General features: G+C 47.3%; 1 protein-coding gene across 1 annotated transcript in view; it reads left to right on the top strand.

The window, feature by feature from the left end:
- Window positions 1–22,500, top strand: part of Flt1 (fms related tyrosine kinase 1) — a 167,625-nt gene that overhangs the window by 123,867 nt on the left and 21,258 nt on the right. Inside the window, exons 17-22 of the mRNA XM_005344712.3 lie at window positions 2,590–2,722; window positions 8,006–8,110; window positions 13,350–13,463; window positions 14,830–14,918; window positions 20,352–20,508; window positions 20,942–21,039. Of these exons, the coding sequence (XP_005344769.1) occupies window positions 2,590–2,722; window positions 8,006–8,110; window positions 13,350–13,463; window positions 14,830–14,918; window positions 20,352–20,508; window positions 20,942–21,039 (696 nt within the window). The remainder of the gene's footprint in view (window positions 1–2,589; window positions 2,723–8,005; window positions 8,111–13,349; window positions 13,464–14,829; window positions 14,919–20,351; window positions 20,509–20,941; window positions 21,040–22,500) is intronic.

Genomic DNA, 22,500 nt, shown 5'->3' with positions numbered 1-22,500 from the left:
AGTACAACGGGAAGGGATGACCAGAAAAAGAACACACTCTACCCTGCCACCTTCCCCTCCCTCACTGGAGCAGCAGACCGAAAGGGAAGATCTACCACGGATTTAAGAGGGTTCTTACACTGCCAGGATTCCCCGGTGTACAAGCTGGTGGTAGCAAGAGATCATCTACAGTTTGCCTGGAGGAGGCACAGGTGAACAAGGAGTCTAAAGAAGATGCAGGTCCCCATGGTTTTTCTAACCCCAGAGCTAATTCCTCATTGATAAAGGCTGTATTTTATCTCCTCGGCCCCACCTGGGAGAGCCAGTGGTTAGAACAATGGCCGATGTGTATTGATGTTTGCTAGAAGCCAGGTCCTGTTCTAACAGGTTAGGCAATCATTTGGTAACCATAGCAACCCTCTTAGATAAGTACAATGACGTCATCTTTTCACGGAGGAGCAAACGAGGTCTAGGGGAGTTAAGCAACTTGCCTGGGTGGCCATTTGGCTGTGTACAAGTCAAATCCAGGCAGTTGTCCTCCGTGCCAAGTGCCAAGTGCTCGATGCTTGTGTCCCTTAAAAGAAAAAGTATCTGCTAGTATACTCCCTCTGCAGGTCTGCCTGGTGGTCCCTCTTGTCTGCCTTATTGAGATAAAAACATTGACTTTCATAGGAGCCACGTGGGACAAGCTCCTCCTTCGTCTGTTACGTCCCTGACACCTCCCCATACTGCAGAAACCCAAGGTGTCCCTTACTAGGTTCCAGCTGTTCACCTGCTCTTTAGTGGTTGCCTTGGTGATCTTCAACATTAAAAAGTTAGTCGTCAAAGCTATACCGGGAGCTTCTCCCCTGAGCACCTATACCCTCACACCCATGATGAGGGTCCCTAGCTTTTGGCCTTTCGCCCTTGATTGGAGGCTGAGCAAATGTTCTGCCCTGAGGTATTTGTCCCACACTCTAATGATAAGTTTTGTATGGAGAGTGATAGTAAGCAAGTGATGGATGAAGTGAGCTGTGACTGCCCGGAGCCGGGTAAGGGCTCAGGAATGCGGTGGGTGTGAAGAGGTGGATAGGGAAGGCAGTCTTGTGTTTGTAGCCCGTCCCATCCTCTCCCCTGCCCCATCATGCTTCCTCTAGGTTAGGGAAGCAAACTGCAAAGGAGGCCAACCTCGTTTCAATGGAGTTTATGTAACTTGGAGCCAATGGTTCTTTCTACGGAAAACTCATCCTTTCTGTCCCATCCAAGAGTCTGCCCCCAGAAACTCAGTCATCAGCCCCGGAAATGTGTCCATTAATAAAAAAAAGGAACCTGTGGATGGACTGCAGCTGTCAATCCACTCCTCTGGGATCTGCCACGATGGTTGCTCTCTGGCTTTGATTTATAGTTCCAAGAAACCAAGTTCACGGCGTGTGAACATCTGAACAATGCTCTAGGGGACTCCGGATGTGTTTACATTTACTCTTCAGCCTTTGAAGCTGTCAGCCTCTGTTTCTGAAAACAGAAAGGCCTTTGCAGGGCTGGAGAGATGGCTCAGAGGTTAAGAGCATTGCCTGCTCTTCCAAAGGTCCTGAATTCAGTTCCCAGCAACCACATGGTGGCTCACAATCATCTGTAATGGGGTCTGGTGCCCTCTTCTGCCCTCCACGGGTACGAGCCAGGCATGGTGCTCTTACATACATTCAGACAAAATACACATACACATAAAATAAAAATATATAAATCTGGGCTGGAGAGATGGCTCAGAGGTTGGGAGCACTGGCTGCTCTTACTGAGGTCCTAAGTTCAGTTCCCAGCAACCACATGGTGGCTCATAACCATCTGTAATGAAATCTGGTGCCCTCTTCTGGTGTGTGTGTAGGCATGCAGGCTAAATAAATAAATTTTATATATATAAATATCTTAATTTTATATATATTAAAATATAATATATATTATATTTATACATATAATATTTATATATCTTAATTTTTTAAAAAAAAATGTCCAGAGCAGCCATGGAAAACTTTCAGTCTCTGTTTAGAATTGTGTTAAATGTTCTTTGTTTTTTAAAGACAAGCCCTCATGTGGTTGGTACAGAACATGATGTAAGGCGGTAGAGGTCTGGGCACATTCATTCAAGATGCCACTGTTTCTGTGGTCATGTTATGACTTAAGGCAATGTTTCAGAGAAACCATCTAATTGGACGCTTGCCCAACAATTTCAGAGGTTGAGTCCATGATCATGGTGCCAAGCGAGGCGGCACCAGATAGCAGCTGAGAGCACACACAATCACACACACAAAAGTTACAGGCGGGTGGGGGTGGGAGGTGGGGGAGAGATAGGTTGGACTTAGCCTGGGCTCTCTAAACCTCAGTCCACCCCCAGTGACACACCTCCTCCCATAAACCATACCTCCTAATGCTTCCCGAACAGTCCACCACCTGGGAACCAAATATTGAAAGATGAGCTTACCGCGGCCAAAGCACCACAGTGCGTGACTAGGAAGACCCTCTGCCCTTGGTCAAAGGATGCACAATAGTAGACATTGCAGAATATTGTAACCAATAACTAGGGTCTTAAAGTTGTTTGTTTTCTTCTTGGTGATTCTGCCGGGGTTCTCTATTCCTCAGTCTCCTTCTGAAGTAAAGACGGACTACCTGTCAATCATAATGGACCCGGACGAAGTCCCCCTGGATGAGCAGTGTGAACGGCTGCCCTATGATGCCAGCAAGTGGGAGTTTGCACGGGAAAGACTTAAACTAGGTAATGTATTTCGTTCGGCAGATTCGCAAGTCTATCAGAGCAACCCTATCCCATGCAAAACACTTCAAGAAAAGCAGCGGAGAGCTAGCCGGCCAGAGAGAAGGTCCGCTGTTGCCGAGACAATAGCGTAAGGCACCGAGAAGAACCCTTGTGTTTAGTTCCTGAGCACTGGGGCTGAGCTGCGGATGCCAGCAGGAGCCCTAAAGATGCCAGGATGTTGGAGTCTCTTACCCCCCAAGCATAGTCTCCAGCGAGTAGGGGGAGAGGAAGAGAGTCCATGGCTTATAAACCCAGGTGCTCTTAAATAGCGGAACCGCTGGGGACTAAACATAGTGCTTAGAACACAATCCATCAGAGTGAGGTTCCTTTACACCCAGCTCTCCGTGCAAATTCACATGTTGTAAAACGCCCTGGGACTCTCTCCAGAGTGTGTGCTCCAGCCCTATGGGAGCACTCAAGTTTCACTTTTGAAGAGCAGAGCCGTCTTTTCCAGGTAGGGCAAATGTTGTAAACAGCAGGCCAGGGTGTTTAACCCCAGTTCCTCTGGCGCAGACATAACGATGCGCATGCGCATTCCTCTCCCGCTTTGGCGCTGCAGAACAATTGGAACCTCAATTGCTCCTACCCGAAACGTTTGGAGCATGGCTTGTGAAAGTTTTCCACTCGCTCCCGTGTATGCCAGAGTCATTAGTGGTTGGAACTGGGAAAACAGATTGGGAGCCCTGTGTTCTCTGAGTCTGTCACCCTCAGAGCAAGAGAGCTCGCTGTTCTGCCATTGTGACTCTCTCTTCACAGGCAAGCTCTGCTGGGGTGGTGGTGGTGACAGAGGAGGTGGCATGGTTTCTCTTAGTTCTTGAAGTCATTCTGCTTACAGGGAAAGAAAAACATCAATGTAGGTCCTGTTTGGCTTGGGGAAAACATTTGAAAGTCAGCTAAAAGCTGGAGAAAGCCAGAATCGGCTGCTCGGGCGTTGGGGGTGCGGTTGAGGGGGTTCTATTAAATAGGGAGCAGTTAAATACAGGTAGCACATTGGATGAATTCCTTCTGTGAGGCTGAGTTTCAAAGCAGCTCCCTGAGCCCCTCGATGACCTTGGCCGGGAACACAGCATCGTTTCCCCCACAATCAGGAGCTGTTCTCAGGCCCTGCTGTTTTCCAAACTCGTTAGCTGGGATTAAACATGCTTCTTCCAGGACAGGATACATGAGTGCTCCCTGCCAACTCCTGAGCCCCCTATCCCAACCCACCCCAACTCCTCATTCCCACTCACACCCCCCCTAGGCTGTTCCTGAGTCTCCAGAATTCTCTCCGGCTGGGCTGGGGGATACAGGGGGAAACGGGACACTCACACAACCACATTTCATAAGACTCTTCTTGTGGAAGGTTTTTCTTGGTGAGTACTTCGTTAGGCAGGGGGCCTCAGCTGTGATTTGGCCACTGTCCACCTGAAGGTCTCTGGTTGGTGAGAACGGGCGGCAAGCTTTTTAGTGCACGGTGTGGCCGCAGGACAGGGAAGAATGCTCCTCTGATTAACGTGGGAGCGGGGAGGCCCCAGACTTCTTGGTTTTGGTTAGCCAAAGAAATGACAAAGTGATTTGAAATCATGGCTGGCCGCAGTAAGTAACCAGCGTTGCATCTAAATTGCATCTGAATTGGTGGAGAAGGAAAAAAAAATGGCTCAATAGGCAGTGTTACATTGAGGTAAAAAAAAAAAATGTAAAAAATGCACAGACCAAAGGGAGATTTTCGTGGCTTCTACTCTCTCTGTTCGCTACTGTGCCCAGCCTTGTAGGAGGCAAGCCGGAAGTTTGCTACTTGGCTGTTCAGTTGGAGCTCGGTGTTGTTCGTGGGCTTGCTGAAACTGGGAAGAAAACTCCTTGGCTCCTTCACGATTTCCAACTAACCCCGGAGAGAATGCAACACCTATAAATGTACAGGCACTGTCTGACATCGTAGTCTGTTTCTAAGCAAGTGATAGACAGGGGAAGTTGTCTAGCGTGGAAAAGAACGGAGAACGTCTGGAGCTGGGCCATTTCAACAGCCAATAAGATCAGTTCCCTTCATTGCCCAAGAGGGATGGCATCAATTAGTTAGATTTGTCACAGAGACCAGAGTAGCTGACAGACACTTAGGAAGGGAAGGATTTGTTGTTGCTGATGATGGTTTCAGGAGGTTCCGCCCATGGTTGCCTGGCATCGTACTCATGCAGAGAGCGGCCTGGTGGCAGAAGCCTGTAGGCATGGCTGCTCCTCACATCACAGAAGATAGGAAGTGGAGAGACAGGCAGATAAAGGTCATGAATAACCCACCCCCCACCCTAGGGAAGAAACGCCCCCTAGTGACCTCTACCCTCACCCCCACCCCAGATAACACCACAGCTCTTGATGAAGCCCTCATCAGACACCTGGATCTATGAGGACATTTCACATGGAATGCATAATGCTGGACCAAGGGCATGCGACCTTGCACCCTTTCTAGGCCGGCTAGGACTCTTCATGGCCATTTTGGTACTGGTGCATTGTGTGACCATGACCTGACGTTCTGAACTTGTGTGTGGCATTCCAGACAGCACGGCATTTGAGGGAAAGAAAATTTCAGGCTCTGGAAGTTCAGAGTGAACGAGTCCGGCCGCAGCTAGAACGAGGGCTCTGCAGACCGACTCCGATGCATGAGATGATTCAAGAGCCCACAGTAACTTCCTGTTGTTTTATGGGGCTGCGACCTGCCTGCTGAGCACCAGCTTGTACCCACTGATGGAAGCAGAGCCTCCAAACGCTGGCAACACAAAGTGCCTCGTGGCAGCCCAGCAGGGAATGTGTAGGTGGACCCTGGAGAAAGGCAGGAGACTTTGGGATGTGTGGAGAGATTATTGGGATATTTCTGGGCTCCGGAGGCTTCATATCAGGTGGTGGAATGCAGCCAAGGGGCGTTATTCTTCTACTCTGGAAAAGCTAAAAAGCTAGAAATAACTTTTTAACCAAAATATGCTTTTTTTTTTTTTTTTTTTATAGACAGGGTTTCACTATGGCTTTGGAGCCTGTCCTGAACTAGCTCTTGTAGACCAGGCTGGCCTCGAACTCCCAGAGATCCGCCTGCCTCTGCCTCCCGAGTGCTGGGATTAAAGGCGTGCGCCACCACCGCCCGTCCTGGAACTAGCTCTTGTAGACCAGGCTGGCCTCGAACTCCCAGAGATCCGCCTGCCTCTGCCTCCCGAGTGCTGGGTGGCTTTTTTTTTTTTAAAGTCATAAGGCCCCTGAAGATCTCTTCCCCCCACTAACTTGACACTCAGTACTTTGGGAGCCACAGGTTGCTCTTCTGTTTTAACTTAAGAGTCCACTCTGGCTTAGACCATTTTCCCTGAAGACGGAATGAGGACAGGGTGGCTGTCCCTGTTGCGTGCTCTAGCAGAAATCAGGTTGAGCAGCTGCCAACAGTACACATTTGGCTTTGAAAAACCATGTCATCTCCTGGGTGGCCCCCACTAAGCAGAGTGTGTCCCAGGAGACAGTGCTTGTGATGATGCTTGTCACTGAAACTGCCCAGGTCCTAATTGGATACCTCACGCAGGGCAATAGCCTTGAAGCTGCAGCCAGATGCCAGGGTCTTAGCAGTCATGCAAGCACTAGACAAGACTGGGACGTGACAAGTGCTTCATCATAAAACTTATGAGAGGATAAATAGACAGATGGATGTTAGCTACATATATATAGATATGTATATGGAGATAGAAGATAGATAGACATATAGATACATATATATAAATATATATGTATATAAGATAGAAGATAGATAGACAAATAGATACATATAGAGAGATATGTATATGGAGATAAAAGATAGATACATATATACATATATAAACATATGTATATATGTATACATAAATATATATGTATATGAGATAGATAGATATATAGATAGATAGATGTATATGGAGATAGACGATAGATACATATATACATATACATATATATTTATATATAAATATGTATATATGTATATGAGATAGATAGATAGATAGATAGATAGATAGATAGATAGATAGATAGATAGATAGATAGATAGGGAGATTGACGTTAGATAGACAGACAGACAGACAGGTACTTGGAAGGCTAATTAACTAAGGGCGCATTACCAGGGCGATTTGAGGAAGGAAGCTAGGATGGAAAAGAGAATGAAATTAACCTTCTAACAGGTGAGATTTTCTTTTGACCAATGGCATTCTATTATTTCTGTCCCTCTCACCCTTCCCCGCCCCTGAGGACCCATCACCAGAGGAGCCAAAAAGAAGTTGACTTTCTTGATTTGCTCTTCTCACAGCATGCCAAGCTAGGGATCATCGATTTCCTATGGCTCTGTTTAGCTTCCTTATTGTGAAAAGAGAGCTCTGAATAGAACCGGTAGTTGAAGTATTCCGGGGGGTGTTCTTCCTAAAGGGCCTCAGCTGCCCGATCTCCACTCCAAGGGCTCTTTAGTTACTGCCCACAAAGTTCGAACAGGGCTCTCCATTCTGCTGTAACTGGACAGGGCCTCCTTTACACCAGTTACCACACCAGGTACTTGATGATTCAGACAGCGTCCTTCCCTCTCTGAGTCGCACTGGCTCAGTTAAGGGGGGGGGGGGGAGATGTGTATTAAACACTATAGCGAACCATTACAAGCACCATAAAAGATGCCCTGCTTTCTTAATGCTTTCTTTGAGCAAGCATCTCTCTGGGGTTGAAGCAAATTACTACCCGTGTTTGATGGTTCATGTTCGGAAAACCACAGGGGCTTGTCATGATCTTATAATCACATATTAGCTACCGGGGAATGCTCTGACCTGCACGGAAGCCTGAGCAACAACCACGTGTTTGTTCTTAAGATATGAGGCACTGTTACTCCCAGAGCAGCCACCACCATTCATCCTTTCTGCAGCAAACAGGAGTGACCTCAGTGGCAAGAAAGAGGGCTAAGAGGACCTTGGTCATGAAACAGTTAAAGAAAAACTACCAGGGTTTGGTATTTCCTCCCTACAGCAAGACTCTATGGCCACTTTCCTTCTTTGAATGCTCTAGAAGCTTAGACTAGTCTTGGAGGATGGGGCTGGGATGGGGTGGGGGGCTCAGAGGCAGAGGAAGGGATGAGAAATGCGCTCACTTGGCCTCCGTAGGGGTCAGTCCCTGGCGGAATCCCTTCAAAGATGTGCACCCCACATAACACGTACAACACGGCATTTCCTTCCTGGAAAGGACTCAGACTCGCGGTTGGCTTTGCAAACAAACCAAGACCTTCTTCTATTGTAGGCAAATCGCTCGGCAGAGGGGCCTTTGGGAAAGTGGTCCAAGCATCTGCATTCGGCATTAAGAAGTCGCCCACCTGCCGGACTGTGGCTGTGAAGATGTTAAAAGGTACAGATGCGGATGCTGTGGTCTGGCTTCCGGTGACCTTTCACCCTCTGCACTCTCTACATGCTGGCGCAAGATTAATGTAGCCTAGGAACAGACAAACTATTTCTGCTCCAGTTGAGCTACACTAGCTCAGAATAAACCATGTCAATGGAACAATCCAGAACCGTCCATAGGAAAGTGATCTCTGTCATCCTAAAGTCTTTCTTTTCTCATATCTCAGACGAGACCCCCAGGGGTGTACATCTATTCCCCTCACAGGTTCAGAAGGCTAGGGCTGTCGGGGTTCACTGTGGTTGTCAGGAAATGGCACACTTCACCAATCCCAAAGGTTCAGCCTGGGTTCGCCCTCACTATAAAGCAGAACTAAAAAGCTGGAGAAAATTAGTTGATCAAAATTTGATTCTATGATGCTGTCAAGCCTAGAAAACATTCCTTCTTTATAAGTAACAACTTTTTAAAAAATATTTATTTATTTATTATGTATACGATATTCTGTCTGTGTGTATGCCTTCAGGCCAGAAGAGGGCATCAGACCCCATTACAGATGGTTGTGAGCCACCATGTGGTTGCTGGGAATTGAACTCAGGACCTTTGGAAGAGCAGGCAATGCTCTTAACCTCTGAGCCATCTCTCCAGCCCCCAAGTAACAACTTTTTTAAAAAAAGAATTTTATATAAGAGGTGAGAGGAAGGACCAGATGACATTGTGACTTACAGCAGCTGCCACCATGCAGATTGACAGAAAGACTCAAGGAGAAGCATAGAAGCCAAACTCTGGAGAGTCAGACATCCTTCTATAATGTAGGAAGGTTCCACGCCTTCGTGTATGATGAAATAGTCACGTTGTACCTCATATCAAGATTTCAAAACCAAGAAGGAGGAAGACAAACAAAACAAAACAAAAAACCTCAATGCAATCTGGTTTTCCAGAGTCTCCAAGACTGTGGGGGAATTTGTGTTTGGGTTTTGTTTTTGTTTTGAGAAAGGCTCTTGTGTTGCTCAGGCTGGCCTTGAACTTCTGATCTTGCTATCTCCACCATGTTTTGCTGTGTTTTGCTGAGGGATTTTTGAGACAAAGGGATGTGTATATGTAGCTCAGACTCCAGGAGAGAAGAGGTTCCCAAACCCTCGTTCTTCTTTCCACATTTACACCATACTTTGGAAACCTCCTGTAAGCACGATTTTTTCCACCTCAGAGGGGCTGTGTTCATCAGCAGAAGACAGATGAGCAGCTGTTAAGGAAGGAGGGGAAGCAGGACAATCTACCATAATATCCCACAACCCAGAGTGTGCTCTCTGACACAGTGGGGCGACTATAGGGTACTATATTTTATTTGTTGTTTTTAAATTTTTTATTTATTTTTACTTACGTATATATGTGCCTGCTTGTCAACAGTGCACTGCACACATGCAGTACCCACAGTGGCCAGAAGAGGGCGTTGGAGCTCCTGGAATTGGAGGAGCTACAGGTGGTTGTGAGCTGACCAGTGTGCATGCTGGGAACTGAACCCAGGTCCCCTGAAAGGGCAGCAAGCATTCTTAGCCACTGGGCCACCTTCCAGTCCCCACCCCCCCACCCCCGCACAATAATTTTTTATATATTTTATAAGGAACCAGAAGAAAGATATCTAAAAGTTTTTACCATCTCCCAAAATAAAATAAATAAATAAATATTTAAGGAGAGGGAATGTTAATCTCTGGATTTGGTCACTACACACCACAGATATATCCAATATCATCGCATACCCCATAAATACCCACACTTATATTGCCCACCTTGGCATAAGGAGTTTGCTTGGGTGGACTGCCCAGATGATAGTGGGTGTTTCTGCGAGAATTCCATCAGAGCTGGTGCTGTCCTCCACCCTAGATTCTGAGAACTGCCATCGGCGTGGCTTCTGCTGGAGACAGCACTGGACAAAGCACTGTAGCAGAATCAAGCTGGGCCGTCTTTTCTGTTTACTTGTTTTTGTTTTTTGAAACAGGGTCTCTCCGTAGCCCTGACTGTCCTGGAACTCACTCTGTAGACCAGGCTGGTTTCGAACTCACAGAGATTCACCTGCCTCTGCCTCTCAAGTGGGGGGATTGAAGGTGTGCGCCACCACCCAGCCTGAGCCACCTTTTTTTTAAATCAAATCTTGTGAGATGATGCAGTGTTTCTCACACACACACACACACACACACACACACACACACACACACACACACACACCCCGTTGCAGATGAGGAAAAGTGGCTCAGAAAGGTTGAACTGTCTGAGCCACAGGTTCCAGCTTTTTCTCCTTGCCAAACTGAGCCAACACTGTGAGGAATTATTAAGTTATAAGAGAGAAGATCTAACTTGAGATTGTTTTCAAGGCCAATCTCTTCTACATAATCATGTGTGGAATATATTTATAAATTCAAGACTGGAGAGACGGCTCTGTAGCTAAGAGCACTGACTGTTCTTCCAGAGGACCTGGGTTCAAATCCCAGCGTCCATATGGCAGCTCCCAACAATCTGTAACTCCAGGGAATCTGGCACCCTCTTCTGGCCTCCACAGGCACTAGGCACACATGCAGTACATACACATATGTGCAGGCAAAGCAGTCATACACATAAAATGAAAATAAATTGATCTTTATAAAGCCATCTTGTTTTCATTGCCAGCACTGATAGAAAAAAAGATTTCTACACAATCCATGCTATAGAATTCCTAAGAAAAAATTAAATAAATAAAAAAAAAAGAAAAAGAAAGAAAGAAAGAAATCAAGTGATTTCTCAAGCTTTCCTACTTAACGTAGGTTACTCTGTTCCAGGGGAACCAGAAAAATCACAGTGTCAGACAAAGGACATAACCAAAAGTCCTTTCAATGTGCTCCCGAGATAAACCTTAAACTTTCTAGTCCTCACACTCAAATGAAAAAAATGTCCAAAATGAGAAAACTAATCACACTGTTTATTTATCCAAAAATATTTGCTGAGCAGCCACTGTAAGCCAACACCCACCCCAGTGAGGCTTTTGAGTTTATCTGGTTATTATTAAAAAATGATTCCATCTCATAAAATACTATATCAGTATCGACCACGGTGTTAAGCACACACAGCTCTGACCCGCTTCCAGGACTGTCTGTCCTGCAGAAGCCTTTGCGTGCACGGGCACTCACACTCGGGCTGTCTACTGGAGCTTTGTTGGTCATAGTAAAAATTCTTATAATAATAAAACTTGGGGCTGGGGCAGTAGCTTGGTGTGTGCAGTGCTTGTCACCCAACCATGAGGTCCTGCGTTTTCGTCCTCGAAGCTCTAGACCGCAGAGAGATTCTCTCTCAAAATACATGGTAGACGGATCCTGAGGCATGACAGCTGGGGCTGTCCTCAGGCCTGCACACACAAGTGCACGCAAAGACTGTCCGTGTCAGAAGCAACACATCCGTCTGTTAAAAGCAGTGAAAAAAGGCAGAGAGATGACAGTGGTAACGAGCTCGTCTTGTCCTGGCAGAGGACCCGAGTTCAATTCCCAGTGCTCACATAAAATAAAAATAAACAAGGCTTTTTTAAAAATAGGGAGGAGAAGAATTCTTGATACTGAAAGGGGGGTGAAACAATGTGTGTGTGCGAGCGTGTGTATATGCATGTGTGTGTGCGTGTGTGTATATGCATGCGCGTGCGTGCGTGTGTATGCGTGTGTGTGCATTGTGTGTGCATTATGTGTGTGCATGTGTGTGTGCATTGTGTGTGTGCATGTGTGTGTGCATTGTGTGTGTGCATGTGTGCGTGTGTGCTATTGTGTGTGTGTGTGCATGTGCGTGTGTGCTATTGTGTGTGTGTGTGCATGTGCGTGTGTGAGTATGTATCATGAAAGTCAGAGGACAACTTGTAAGAGTCAGTTCTCTTCTTCCACACATGGGTCCCAAGGGATCGAACTCAAGTCCCTCAAGCCTCACTGCAAGCTCTTTCCCCACTGAGCCACTGTGCCAGCCCTCAGTGGGGATTTGTAAACGCACATGGAAAGGTGGTCTGAAGCTCAAGCTGGTAGCAGGCTGTTTCGGGTGACCTGCACTTTTTACTGTAAAGCCTCAGACTTCTCACATCGCTTTTGGGGGGTTTTGGGGGGGGGGTTGTTGGTTTTTTTTTTTTGTCTTTTGACTTTTGGTGTTGAATAGTAAACTCAAGGCTTTGCATGTGCTAGAGACATGTTCTGCCACTGTGCTGTAACCTCTTACATGCACACGCATTCAGACACGCATACACACACATGCACATGTGAACATACACATGCACACACATACATGCTCTCTCTCACACGCCCCTACTCAGACCTCCATACTCTAATTCATACTGTTGGAATATTTTACAGGAACCCGTTTTAGTATTTTTTAACACACCTAAAATTATGAGGGCCTTAAAATGGATGGTAGGATATTAAAAATAGATACAGGAGGAACCCACTTTAGATTCTAGATATCGGTTCTCGGACCGATACATGTTATTGCCAAGAAGGACGTTAAAGTTGAGGGGTGGTTAAGAGTACTTACAACTTGTACGGAAGACCCTGGGCTCTATTGAGAGAGCCCGCATGGTGGCTCACCAGCACCTGTAACTCAGGTTTTAGGGGATCTGGCTGTGGTTTTTGTTTGGCCTCCACAGACACCCGTCACAGATGTGGTGCAGGCACAAACACTTATACATATTTTTTTTTTAAGTGCTTAATAGGAATTCTGCCTGCCTGAGGTGACCCTTGAATTCCAGGCACGAGGGGTCTATGGAGAAAAGAACACATTTTGAGACATAGGGGCAGCTCATTGCAGAGCCTACCCCACCCAACACACATATTCCTTCCTCTCCTGTGACTCCCTAGAAAGGGGAACAAGAAGAGGGAAGGTGTGGGTGGCCCCCCTGCCTGAAGGGTTCTTGTCTCACCTGTGTCTGCTCAAAGGGGAAGCCTCTGGCGGTCCTGAGGTGGCGGCCTTCTCTGAGTCAGCACATTGTTGAGCACAGCCAGGTCCCCCGAAAGGAAACAGCCAGTGACTAACCCCCCCCCCCCAACACAGCGGGCCTCGGGGCCGATGCAAAGGATGTTGGCTCAGGAGGGTAGGCGGAATCCAAACAGTCTGGCGACTTGGCCTTTTGCAGAATATGGGGAAGTTAATGGAGCAACCCCGGGTGAGCGAGGACAAACAAGGAGGGCAGGAACGCAGCCCTCTGGGCGGAAGCAGCCCCATTGTCCCGTGCCCTGACTCTTTCTTGCTTCTCACACAGAGGGGGCCACGGCTAGCGAGTACAAGGCTCTCATGACGGAACTCAAGATCCTGACTCACATTGGCCATCATCTGAATGTGGTCAACCTCCTGGGAGCCTGCACCAAGCAAGGAGGTAAAGGAGAAAAGGGGGGCTGTGCTACCTGCCCTGCACAAGCTGAAAGGGGAGCTCTCAACGCACATAGCTCCCTCCCCTCTCACCCTTGGAAATGGCCACCCAGTGCTTTGGAAGCAAGTCACTCCCTTTTAGATACCTTTCCCCAGATTCTAGGTCAAATGGCGCCCCTTGTTCATGGGGGAGCGTGACTGTAGTTTAAGAGGCACACGTTCCCTGCAGCTGGTAGCTGCAAACCCCAACTGGTGAAATCCCGAGAGGAGGTGACATGGAAATTAACCAGAAGGGCCCCTCCCTTCTGGTCAGCCACCAGGACAGACCTTAGCTCCCAGGGTGGGGGAACAGGAGCCTGCTGTGCTGTAGCTCTCAGGCGACCCTGCCCATGCTGATTTCTCTTCCGCTATAGCAAGGTTAGTACTTGAGAGCAGAGGTGAATAAATCTTAAGTCACGAAGATGCTGAGGAACTGTACCCAAAAGGTCTTCCATTTCCCAACACAGAAAACAGAGAGGGAGGAACAGAGGTAAGAAAAGAAGATCTTGAGTAGACAGAAGACTTGAGGGAGGCCATAAACACAGAGTCTCAGTGAGCCAGACCAGGCCCGCATAGCTTCGAACCTTGGCTAAGCCTTCTCCCAGCATCTGCCCTAGGGACTGCATTCTGTCTGCCAAAACATTGTGCCTATAAGACACAAGCCACTGAGACCAAGCAGCTGGGCTCAGACCTGTCTGGTGTGCGGACACCCCAGCTGCCGCAGCAGCAACTTCTTTCCTGGCAGCCCGAGGGAAAAGGGGGTGTTATCAGAATTGAAAAATCAGTAAAGTACTGATAGTAACTGAAAAACCGCTTTACCAGAGGGCTAAACTCACCCTCAGCGAGGCTCCAAGCCACATCAGGTACTTCACAGAGGCCTGTGGAGTTTGTTGGTTCCTAACTGCTAGACTTCAGGGGTTATGCCCTCTTTTACCCGGAAGTATTTCTGTGCTTTTGGAGAAGCCCGGAGCGATGCAATGGAGGCCTCCATGGTGCCACCTGAGACCTTCAATGCCCCGGGTAGAGGGTGGGCAGTCTGTGTGTTCAGAATGGCTTGCCCCTTTAAACAGTCACGATGGGGGCGGGGGGGAGAGAGAAAATAATATTCCGTGGCCCGACATTTAAATGTCTGTGTTCATAAAACTTTATTGGAACAGGGTCATATTCTTGGTTATATTCACAAGGGCCATGTCTGTGCTACAGAGGCTGAACCGAGTAGCTGGCTCATGGCCTCTCCTTCCAGTTGCACTGGCAGGCATGTAAAAAGAGTTTGGTTTGAGGGCTCGTGGGCTGCCTGCCCTGGCGTGCTTGAGCATGCGCTGTTTGGACCGCAGGGCCGCTGATGGTGATCGTGGAGTACTGCCGATACGGGAACCTGTCCAACTATCTCAAGAGCAAACGCGACCTATTCTTTCTCAACAAGGTAAGGATCTGTCCTTCTGTCGCTGTGGCTTATGTGTCCTGATCCCAGCCCATCACTGAGGGAAGTCAGGGCAGGAACCCTAGCAAAAAGGACAGAGGTGTGCAGCGTACCGGGTCACTTCCCCTTTCTCATATGGCCTACGGTGTTTAGGGGTGGCACCGCAACCCCCACCTGCCGCCTCGCTGCCACCACCAAAAATGCCCCCACAGACCCATGTGATGGAGGTGATTCCCCAGTTAAAGCTCTCTCTTCTTAGGTTTACCATAAACTAGCCAGCACGGGACTTTAAAGGAGGAGCTGGTTCTAATGGCAGCAATTGCGGTACCATATGGACTGGTACACATAATTCTTTTGTTGGTTGGGAGTTGAGATAAATCTCGCTATGTAGACCAGGCTGGCCTTGAATTTGTAGAACTCCATCTGCCTCTGTCTCCCAAGTGCTATATGTGTGCACATGCCCATGTGTAGGTACAACTTACCCCTGTGTGCAACCCAGAGGTTGACGTGGCTATGTCTTCCTTGGCTGCTTCTCCATTTTAGTGTCTCACTGATCCTAGAGCTGGCTGTTTCCTCTAGACTGGCTTGCCAGTGAGCCCCTGGGATCCAGCTGTCTCTACCTACCTCAAGCCCTAGGGGCTACCCCACCAGATTTAGCTGAGGATCTGAACTTAGGTCCTCATCCTTTATCCACTGAGGCTTGCCCACAGTGTTTGTTGTTTGTTTGTTTGTTTTCTGTGCAGCCTTGGCTGGCCCGGATCTCACTCTATAGACCAGGCTGGCTTCGAACTCACAGAGATCTGCCTGTCTCTGCCTCCTGAGTGCTGGGATTAAAGGCGTGCGCCACTAACACCCAGTTTATGGCCTGTTTTTTACATGCAGGCCGGGACTGGAACTTAGGTCCTCATGCTGTCACAGCAACTGTTCTTACTTACTGGGTCATTTCCCCAGCCCCTCAATAAGTCTGATCCGCTAAATAAAACTGTGAGAGGGGCTGGGTAGGAAACTGGCCTGGCTAGTAGCAGGCCCAAGGTTAGACCTCCAGAACCACACACACACACACACACAGAGATATATAAAAACCAAATAAACGAGCAAGAATACCTAGGCCAAAACTGGAGGACACAAGTCTTTAAAGAAACATTGACTCTGAAGACAAGAAACAATTTATACAACATTGTGGTAGTTATGTGGGACCGTTGCTGTGCTCCTCTCCAGTCTGAAGAAGTCTGGGAGACAGTGACTGACAGGGTTAGCCAGCACTGGCAAGGCAGTGAGGAGCACCCTGGAGGCAAACTCTCCAGCTCCAGAACCAGACTTTCCAGGTTTAAAATCCTGCATCTCCTCTCATGAAACCAGGCCTTAAACAAGTTACTCAGTCTCTCTCCGTTTCAGTTCCTTGTGTAGTAAGTGGTGCTAATAATAGAACCCAGGATGGAATTGTTGGGAAAACGAAACCCTTCCCTTAAGTGATTAGTTGTCACCTTTCGTCATCTTTGATCCACTGGGATGGTGAAGGATGGGGTGTAGCTTGCTTACCTATTGTGTGTGAGGTCCTGATCTATCCCCTCCCCTGTGTCAGAAAGACAAAGACAGAGAGAGTCAGAGATAAAGAGGCAGACACAGAGAGTTCAGTTGAATATAACTAATCTACATGGTGGGTTAACCTTCAGACATCTAAGAAGATGCCTATCTCTGCATGTAGGAAGAGTCTTTATACCTAGATGAACCACAGGATACGTGTTGTGGGTCATGCCTGCAATCCTAGCTACTCTAGGGGCCCACATGGGAGAACCATGTGAGCCAGGTGTTTGAGATCAGCCTGGAAAAACAGAGTGAGACCAGGGCTGGAGAGATAGCTCAGCAGTTAAGAGGTCTTGCTGCTCTTCCAGAGGTTCCAGAGTTCAGTTCCCAGCACCCATATCAGACAGCTCAGAGCTGTCTGTAACTCCAGCTCCAGGGGACCTGTGATCTCTGCTCTCTGGAGGGTAGCTGTGCTCATATGCACGTATCCAAACACACACACACACACACACACACACGTACACATAATTTAAATAAGTAAGTGTATACAAATATATGGAGAGAGAAAGAGACCCTGTCACAAAAAAAAAAAAATAAGTAAGTGTATACATATATATGGAGAGAGAAAGAGACCCTGTCACAAAAAAAAAAAAAAAAGAAAGGGTATACATATATATGGAGAGAGAAAGAGACCCTGTCACAAAAAAAAAAAAAAAAAAAAAATATACTTTTTATTTGGTTATAGAAAAATACAGTGTGCCAAAAAAAAAAAAAAAAAAACCCACAAGCAAACAAAAAGCAAAGCACTGGACAGCCAGATCATTCTTTCATCCCAGACAGTGATTTTATCAAAGACGAAGATGTCCCACGAGACCATGGAGAATATATTACATACCTCCTCCATTTTTTTTTTTTTTTTTGGTTTTTCGAGACAGGGTTTCTCTGTGGTTTTGGAGCCTGTCCTGGAACTAGCTCTGTAGACCAGGCTGGTCTCGAACTCACAGAGATCTGCCTGCCTCTGCCTCCAGAGTGCTGGGATTAAAGGCATGGGCCACCTTGCTGTCGGGATTCTTTGTATAGAAATCTGCCTGCCTCTGCCTCCAGAGTGCTGGGATTAAAGGCATGTACCACTACACCCAACTACAAATATTTTCCCATTTTTAACCAGACTCTCCAATAATTGGAATCTTAAAGCTGCTTGGTGCTCTGAGACTATATATGTAGCCAGAGCGGTCAAGAAGTCAGTAATGGCTGGCAAGGTGGCTCAGCTTCAGGTAAAGATGCTTGCTGCCAAGTCTGATGACCCAAGCTTGATCTCTGGAACCCACATGATGGAAGGAGGGAACCATCCTCAACAAACTGTCCTCTGGCTTCCACATTCACACACACACGCACACACACACACACACACACACACACACATATAATAAAGAAATTGACTTAAGGTCGTAGTAACCACAGGATGAAGATAGGACACAGACCTATCTCGATTCACATCTCGCTTTAGAACTTTTCCCGTGAGCCCCACTAAATAAGGGGCGCAGTGGTGCCCCGAGCTGACAGCCGCACAGGTTCCTGTCAGTCTTGATGTCCTAGACTGGGTTCAGGAAGCGCTTAGCCCTCAGAACACCCCAGGGACTTGGCAGGATGGAACGTTTGGGTTTGCGCGTCCTTTGTTTGGAAGAGCTCGCTTCCTTTCGGGGCTATATTTAATGATTTGCCTCCCCATGGTACTTGGTGGGGCTGTGTTTTGTGGAAAACTCATGACTACCTGTCACATTTGGAGTCTAAGGGGAGAGAGAGAGAGAGAAGCAGCCCAAAAGACAAAACTGAGAGTAGGTTGTATTAGTTCCCAGATTTATCAAGATTCTTCCGTGTGCTTTGTAATAAATCCACTGTTCTGCCAGAATCCCAGAAGTCCGCTAAATCAACTGACTATCCCATCGATTAGGGGTCAGAGGAAGGCTAAGGTGACTTGGGGACAGCTTCCACAGTTTCGCTTCTGGGAGGTATGAGGGAGGAGGCAGTAAGTTTCCAGAAAATAAACTTCCAGTCTTCATCTGAGCAAGGCTGACGGCCTCACGGAGAGAAAACAAATGCCGTTCTCTTGGACGATTTGGCTTTGTTGTTTTTTTTACCTGCCCTGAACTGGGTGAATTCCCTCCAGTCCTGAAATCCCAGACAGCAAAACTCCCTCCAGGGACCTGACAGGAGGGAACGCTTGGGTGGGTGTGTTCCCAGGATGGTCTCTTTTCCGTGTGTGGGAACTGCCATACCTCACTTCTAACCCAGTGCTGAAGCCCTTCCTCCGGGTCTCTGCCTGCTCCCCTGCGCCATCTGATGGACGGACCACTCCTACTACTCGGCCATTTCTAGAGAACTCAGGGCAGGACGAGCAGGCTGGTTGATCCTAGCGCTGCTGTGCCCCTGGATCTCATTCCTTCCCAGACTGTCTAGACATTGCCATGTAGCAAAACCTAGGCTGCACACATGGGCACACAGTCCAGTCCTGAGAGCCACTGGACAGCATGGGTTTCTACTGTCAAGGGTAGATACATCATCGAAGGCAAAACACTAGAATATGTAAGTCCTTTCCTGAGCGTCACAAAATGTAAGACAGTGCCTTTTAGATGAGGAAAATGAAACTCAGAACAATAAGGGGATTTGCTCAAGATGTCATGATTAATAGACAAGCAAGAAGAGTCGTTTCTAGAGAAGGCGGGAGAAAAGCACCAAAGACCCTGATGTCCAGAGTAAGTGACCTTGGCTCTTCGCCTTGAGATGGACTGGTGTAGCATCCTCATTTTGAATGGAAGGGAAACCCAGGGGAAAATGCATCTCTTCCCCTCTTCCCCAAGAAATTGGAGGACCTGGCAACCCGAGCCTCCACGGGGCTCACAGAGCAAGCCTTTCCACATTGCCGAGTCTCAAAGGTCTCTGTTACCTTTCAAACAAGACGCCATGTGCTATGAAAAGCAGTGAAAGGCTGGAGAGATGGCTCAGGGTTAAAAGCACTGATGGCTCTTCCAGAGGTCCTGAGTTCAATTCTCAGCAACCACATGGTGGCTCACAACCATCTGTAATGAGATCTGGTGCCCTCTTCTGGCCTGCAGGCATACATGCAGGCAGAACACTGTATACATTATAAATAAATAAATCTTTAAAAAGAAAAGAAGTGGAGAACAGAGACTTGGGAGTTTGCCAAGCTTCATATCAGGCTTTTCTAGGTGTGGCTATGATGACATAACTCTTCAGAACCTGCTTGAGGACAAGTTATTTTGTAAGGGTGGGAGAGAGGGCCAGGCAGTGGTGACACATACTTTTAATCCCAGCCCTTGGGAGGCAGAGGCAGGCAGATCTCTGAGTTTGAGGCCAGCCTGGTCTACAGAGTTTCAGGATAGCCAGGGCTACCCAGAGAAACCCTGTCTTGAATATCTCCCCTCAAAAATAGAAAAAAAGAGTGGAAAGATGATTAAACAGTTAAGCGCACTCGCTGCTTTTGCAGAGAACCCGAGTTCGGTTCCCAGCACCTGTATTGAATGGCTCACAACCTTCTATGACCCCAATGACATTGTCTAGCTTCTGTGGACACCTGAATGAATGTTCACAAACACATTAATAAAAATTAAAAATAAAAATAAAATTTAAAGAACACACCTACACGATTGCTTCACAGCATAAACTCTTGGGGAAACTGAAGAAGTACATGATAGTCACCCAAAGTGCTCAGTATTTAGCAGCTGCTAGGAATCGCTTTCGGTTAACTTAAGGTGTTCTTGAGGTGCCCAAGGAAGGGTCCCAGAGATTCTCTAACCTGGGAAATCCTCAGTGCCCAGTGCCTCCACCCTGTGCTGTGGTACCTCCAATCCGTGTTGGCCACCTCTCATTCCTGTGTTTCTTGTGTGTTCTAAGGATGCAGCCTTGCATATGGAGCCCAAGAAAGAAAGCCTGGAGCCAGGCCTGGAGCAGGACCAGAAACCTAGACTCGACAGTGTCAACAGCAGCGAGAGTGTTGCCAGCTCGGGCTTCCAGGAAGACAGAAGCGTAAGCGATGCTGAAGAAGACGAGGGTAGGTGTTCATGCCTTCCTGGCCTCCAGTCTGCGCTATTTTTATACATACTGGGCATCTCACGCATTTTTGTCATATTTATCACCCTAATAAAGATCCTGGGAGTGAGGGTAATGTCTTAGGGAGACAAGATTTGAATAAAAATTATTTACAGTGTTGATAATTATGACAAGAACTCTTCCCTTCTCTCTGCTTGGAACTTTCTGTTTTACTAGGCCACCTATTCCCACCCAAACCCCAGCCCCTGACCCTTCACTCCCCCCCCACCTTCACAGCCTGGACAAATCTCTGAAGTTCATGTTAAGACTAAAATTCTCTTGCCAGTGAACTCTGGTGCCCTTGTTGGTTTGTTTTCTGTTTTGTGAATATTGTCGCAATAAACTGGGATTTGGTGCAGTTGTGAATGTCTTGACAAGATTCTAATGCTTGCTAGATTACAGTGAGATCTCCAAGCAGCCCCTCACCATGGAAGACCTGATTTCCTACAGTTTCCAAGTGGCCAAAGGCATGGAGTTTCTTTCCTCCAGAAAGGTCAGCTCATCTCTTGACAGGTTTTCTGCTTTCTTTAACTTCCTCAATTGGAGATAAAGAGAGGTTTTGAGTTTTTCAGAAGTTCCTGCTTTACATTTAAATTTTTATCTTTATCTATGTTATTAAACTTAGACCTTGCCTGAAAAAGAAAACACACATTCACCTCTCTCCTTTCCCTACTTTTATTTTGATTTAACTGATGCATAAAAACATACAAATAACGTGTTAATTAATATGTGTTAGTGATGTCAAGTTTCAATACATGTCTATGTTGGGTAATGGTTAAATATTTCAAAACTTTATGGTAAAAGCTTTGAGAATTCATTCTTTGTTTTGTCTTTGTAAGGCCTGAACACACACCTCTGCTGTAAAGCTATTTTTCTAGTATTTGTTTATATTTATATTCCTAACGGAATGGTAGACAGCACCACAATGGCCTTGATTAGCTCTGATATGAAAATTTACCAGGATGTTGGGCCCCAGGCCGCAGTGGGTTGGATTTAATGTAAGAGTAGAAATCTTCCTGGGTGTTTAGAAGACACAAACCCAGTGCTGCCTTCCACAGAGCCCTTGGTCACCTTTCCAAACTGCCCAGGGTTCACAAAGACACGGTTTCAGTATACCCACGTGGGGCTTTCCAAAAACACTCAGCACAAGCCAAGCTGTGGCTATCCCAGCACACGGGAGGCTAAGCAGGAGGATCCCTGATTACACGCCAGCCTGGGTGAGTTCCCCATGAGTGGCAGGATTACGTGGTAGGATGCTATTTTTGTTTGTTTGTTTGGTTGGTTGGTTGGTTAGTTGGTTTTTTGAGACAAGATTTCTCTGTGTAGCCCTGACTGTCCTGGAACTCACTTTGTAGACCAGGTTGGCCTCGAACTCACAGAGATCCTCCTGCCTCTGTCTCCTGAGCACACACCCAGCTCAGGATTCTGTCTTAAAGACACCAGCAGTGCAAACACAACAAATCAATCTGAAGCTCCCAAAGACCTGCTCTAACGGATAGTGGGGAAATCTCACTGGAGTAACAGACTGCCAGTGGGGTTGGCCGGTACACTCCCCACAGAACCGGAGCCTGGCCCTGGCCGACTCATCTTCAGGGCCTCCTGAACCCGAGCAGAAGTGCATGGTGTTTATGGTAACTGGGTGTGTGCTGGGAGTTTCTTCCTTTCCCACACATGAGATGGAGCTAAGAATCGAGGCTGGCGATACTGGAGCTAGAGAGATGGTTCAGCAGGTGAAAGCCCTTGCTGCCAAGCTGGCTGACCTAAATTCTGTCCTGGGGACTCACACAGCTGGAGGAGAGCATCGACACAGTTGTTCTCTGCTCACACACTTACATGAGTACACACCACACACACACACACACACACCACACACTTACACGAGTACACACCACACACACACACACACCACACACTTACACGAGTACACACCACACACACACACACTTACACGAGT

The sequence above is a fragment of the Microtus ochrogaster genome, chromosome 2, assembly GCF_000317375.1.
Source record: "Microtus ochrogaster isolate Prairie Vole_2 chromosome 2, MicOch1.0, whole genome shotgun sequence".
Classification (NCBI taxonomy): domain Eukaryota; kingdom Metazoa; phylum Chordata; class Mammalia; order Rodentia; family Cricetidae; genus Microtus; species Microtus ochrogaster.
Note: the sequence above shows the minus strand (reverse complement) of the source record. Positions and strands in the feature narration are given on the sequence as shown.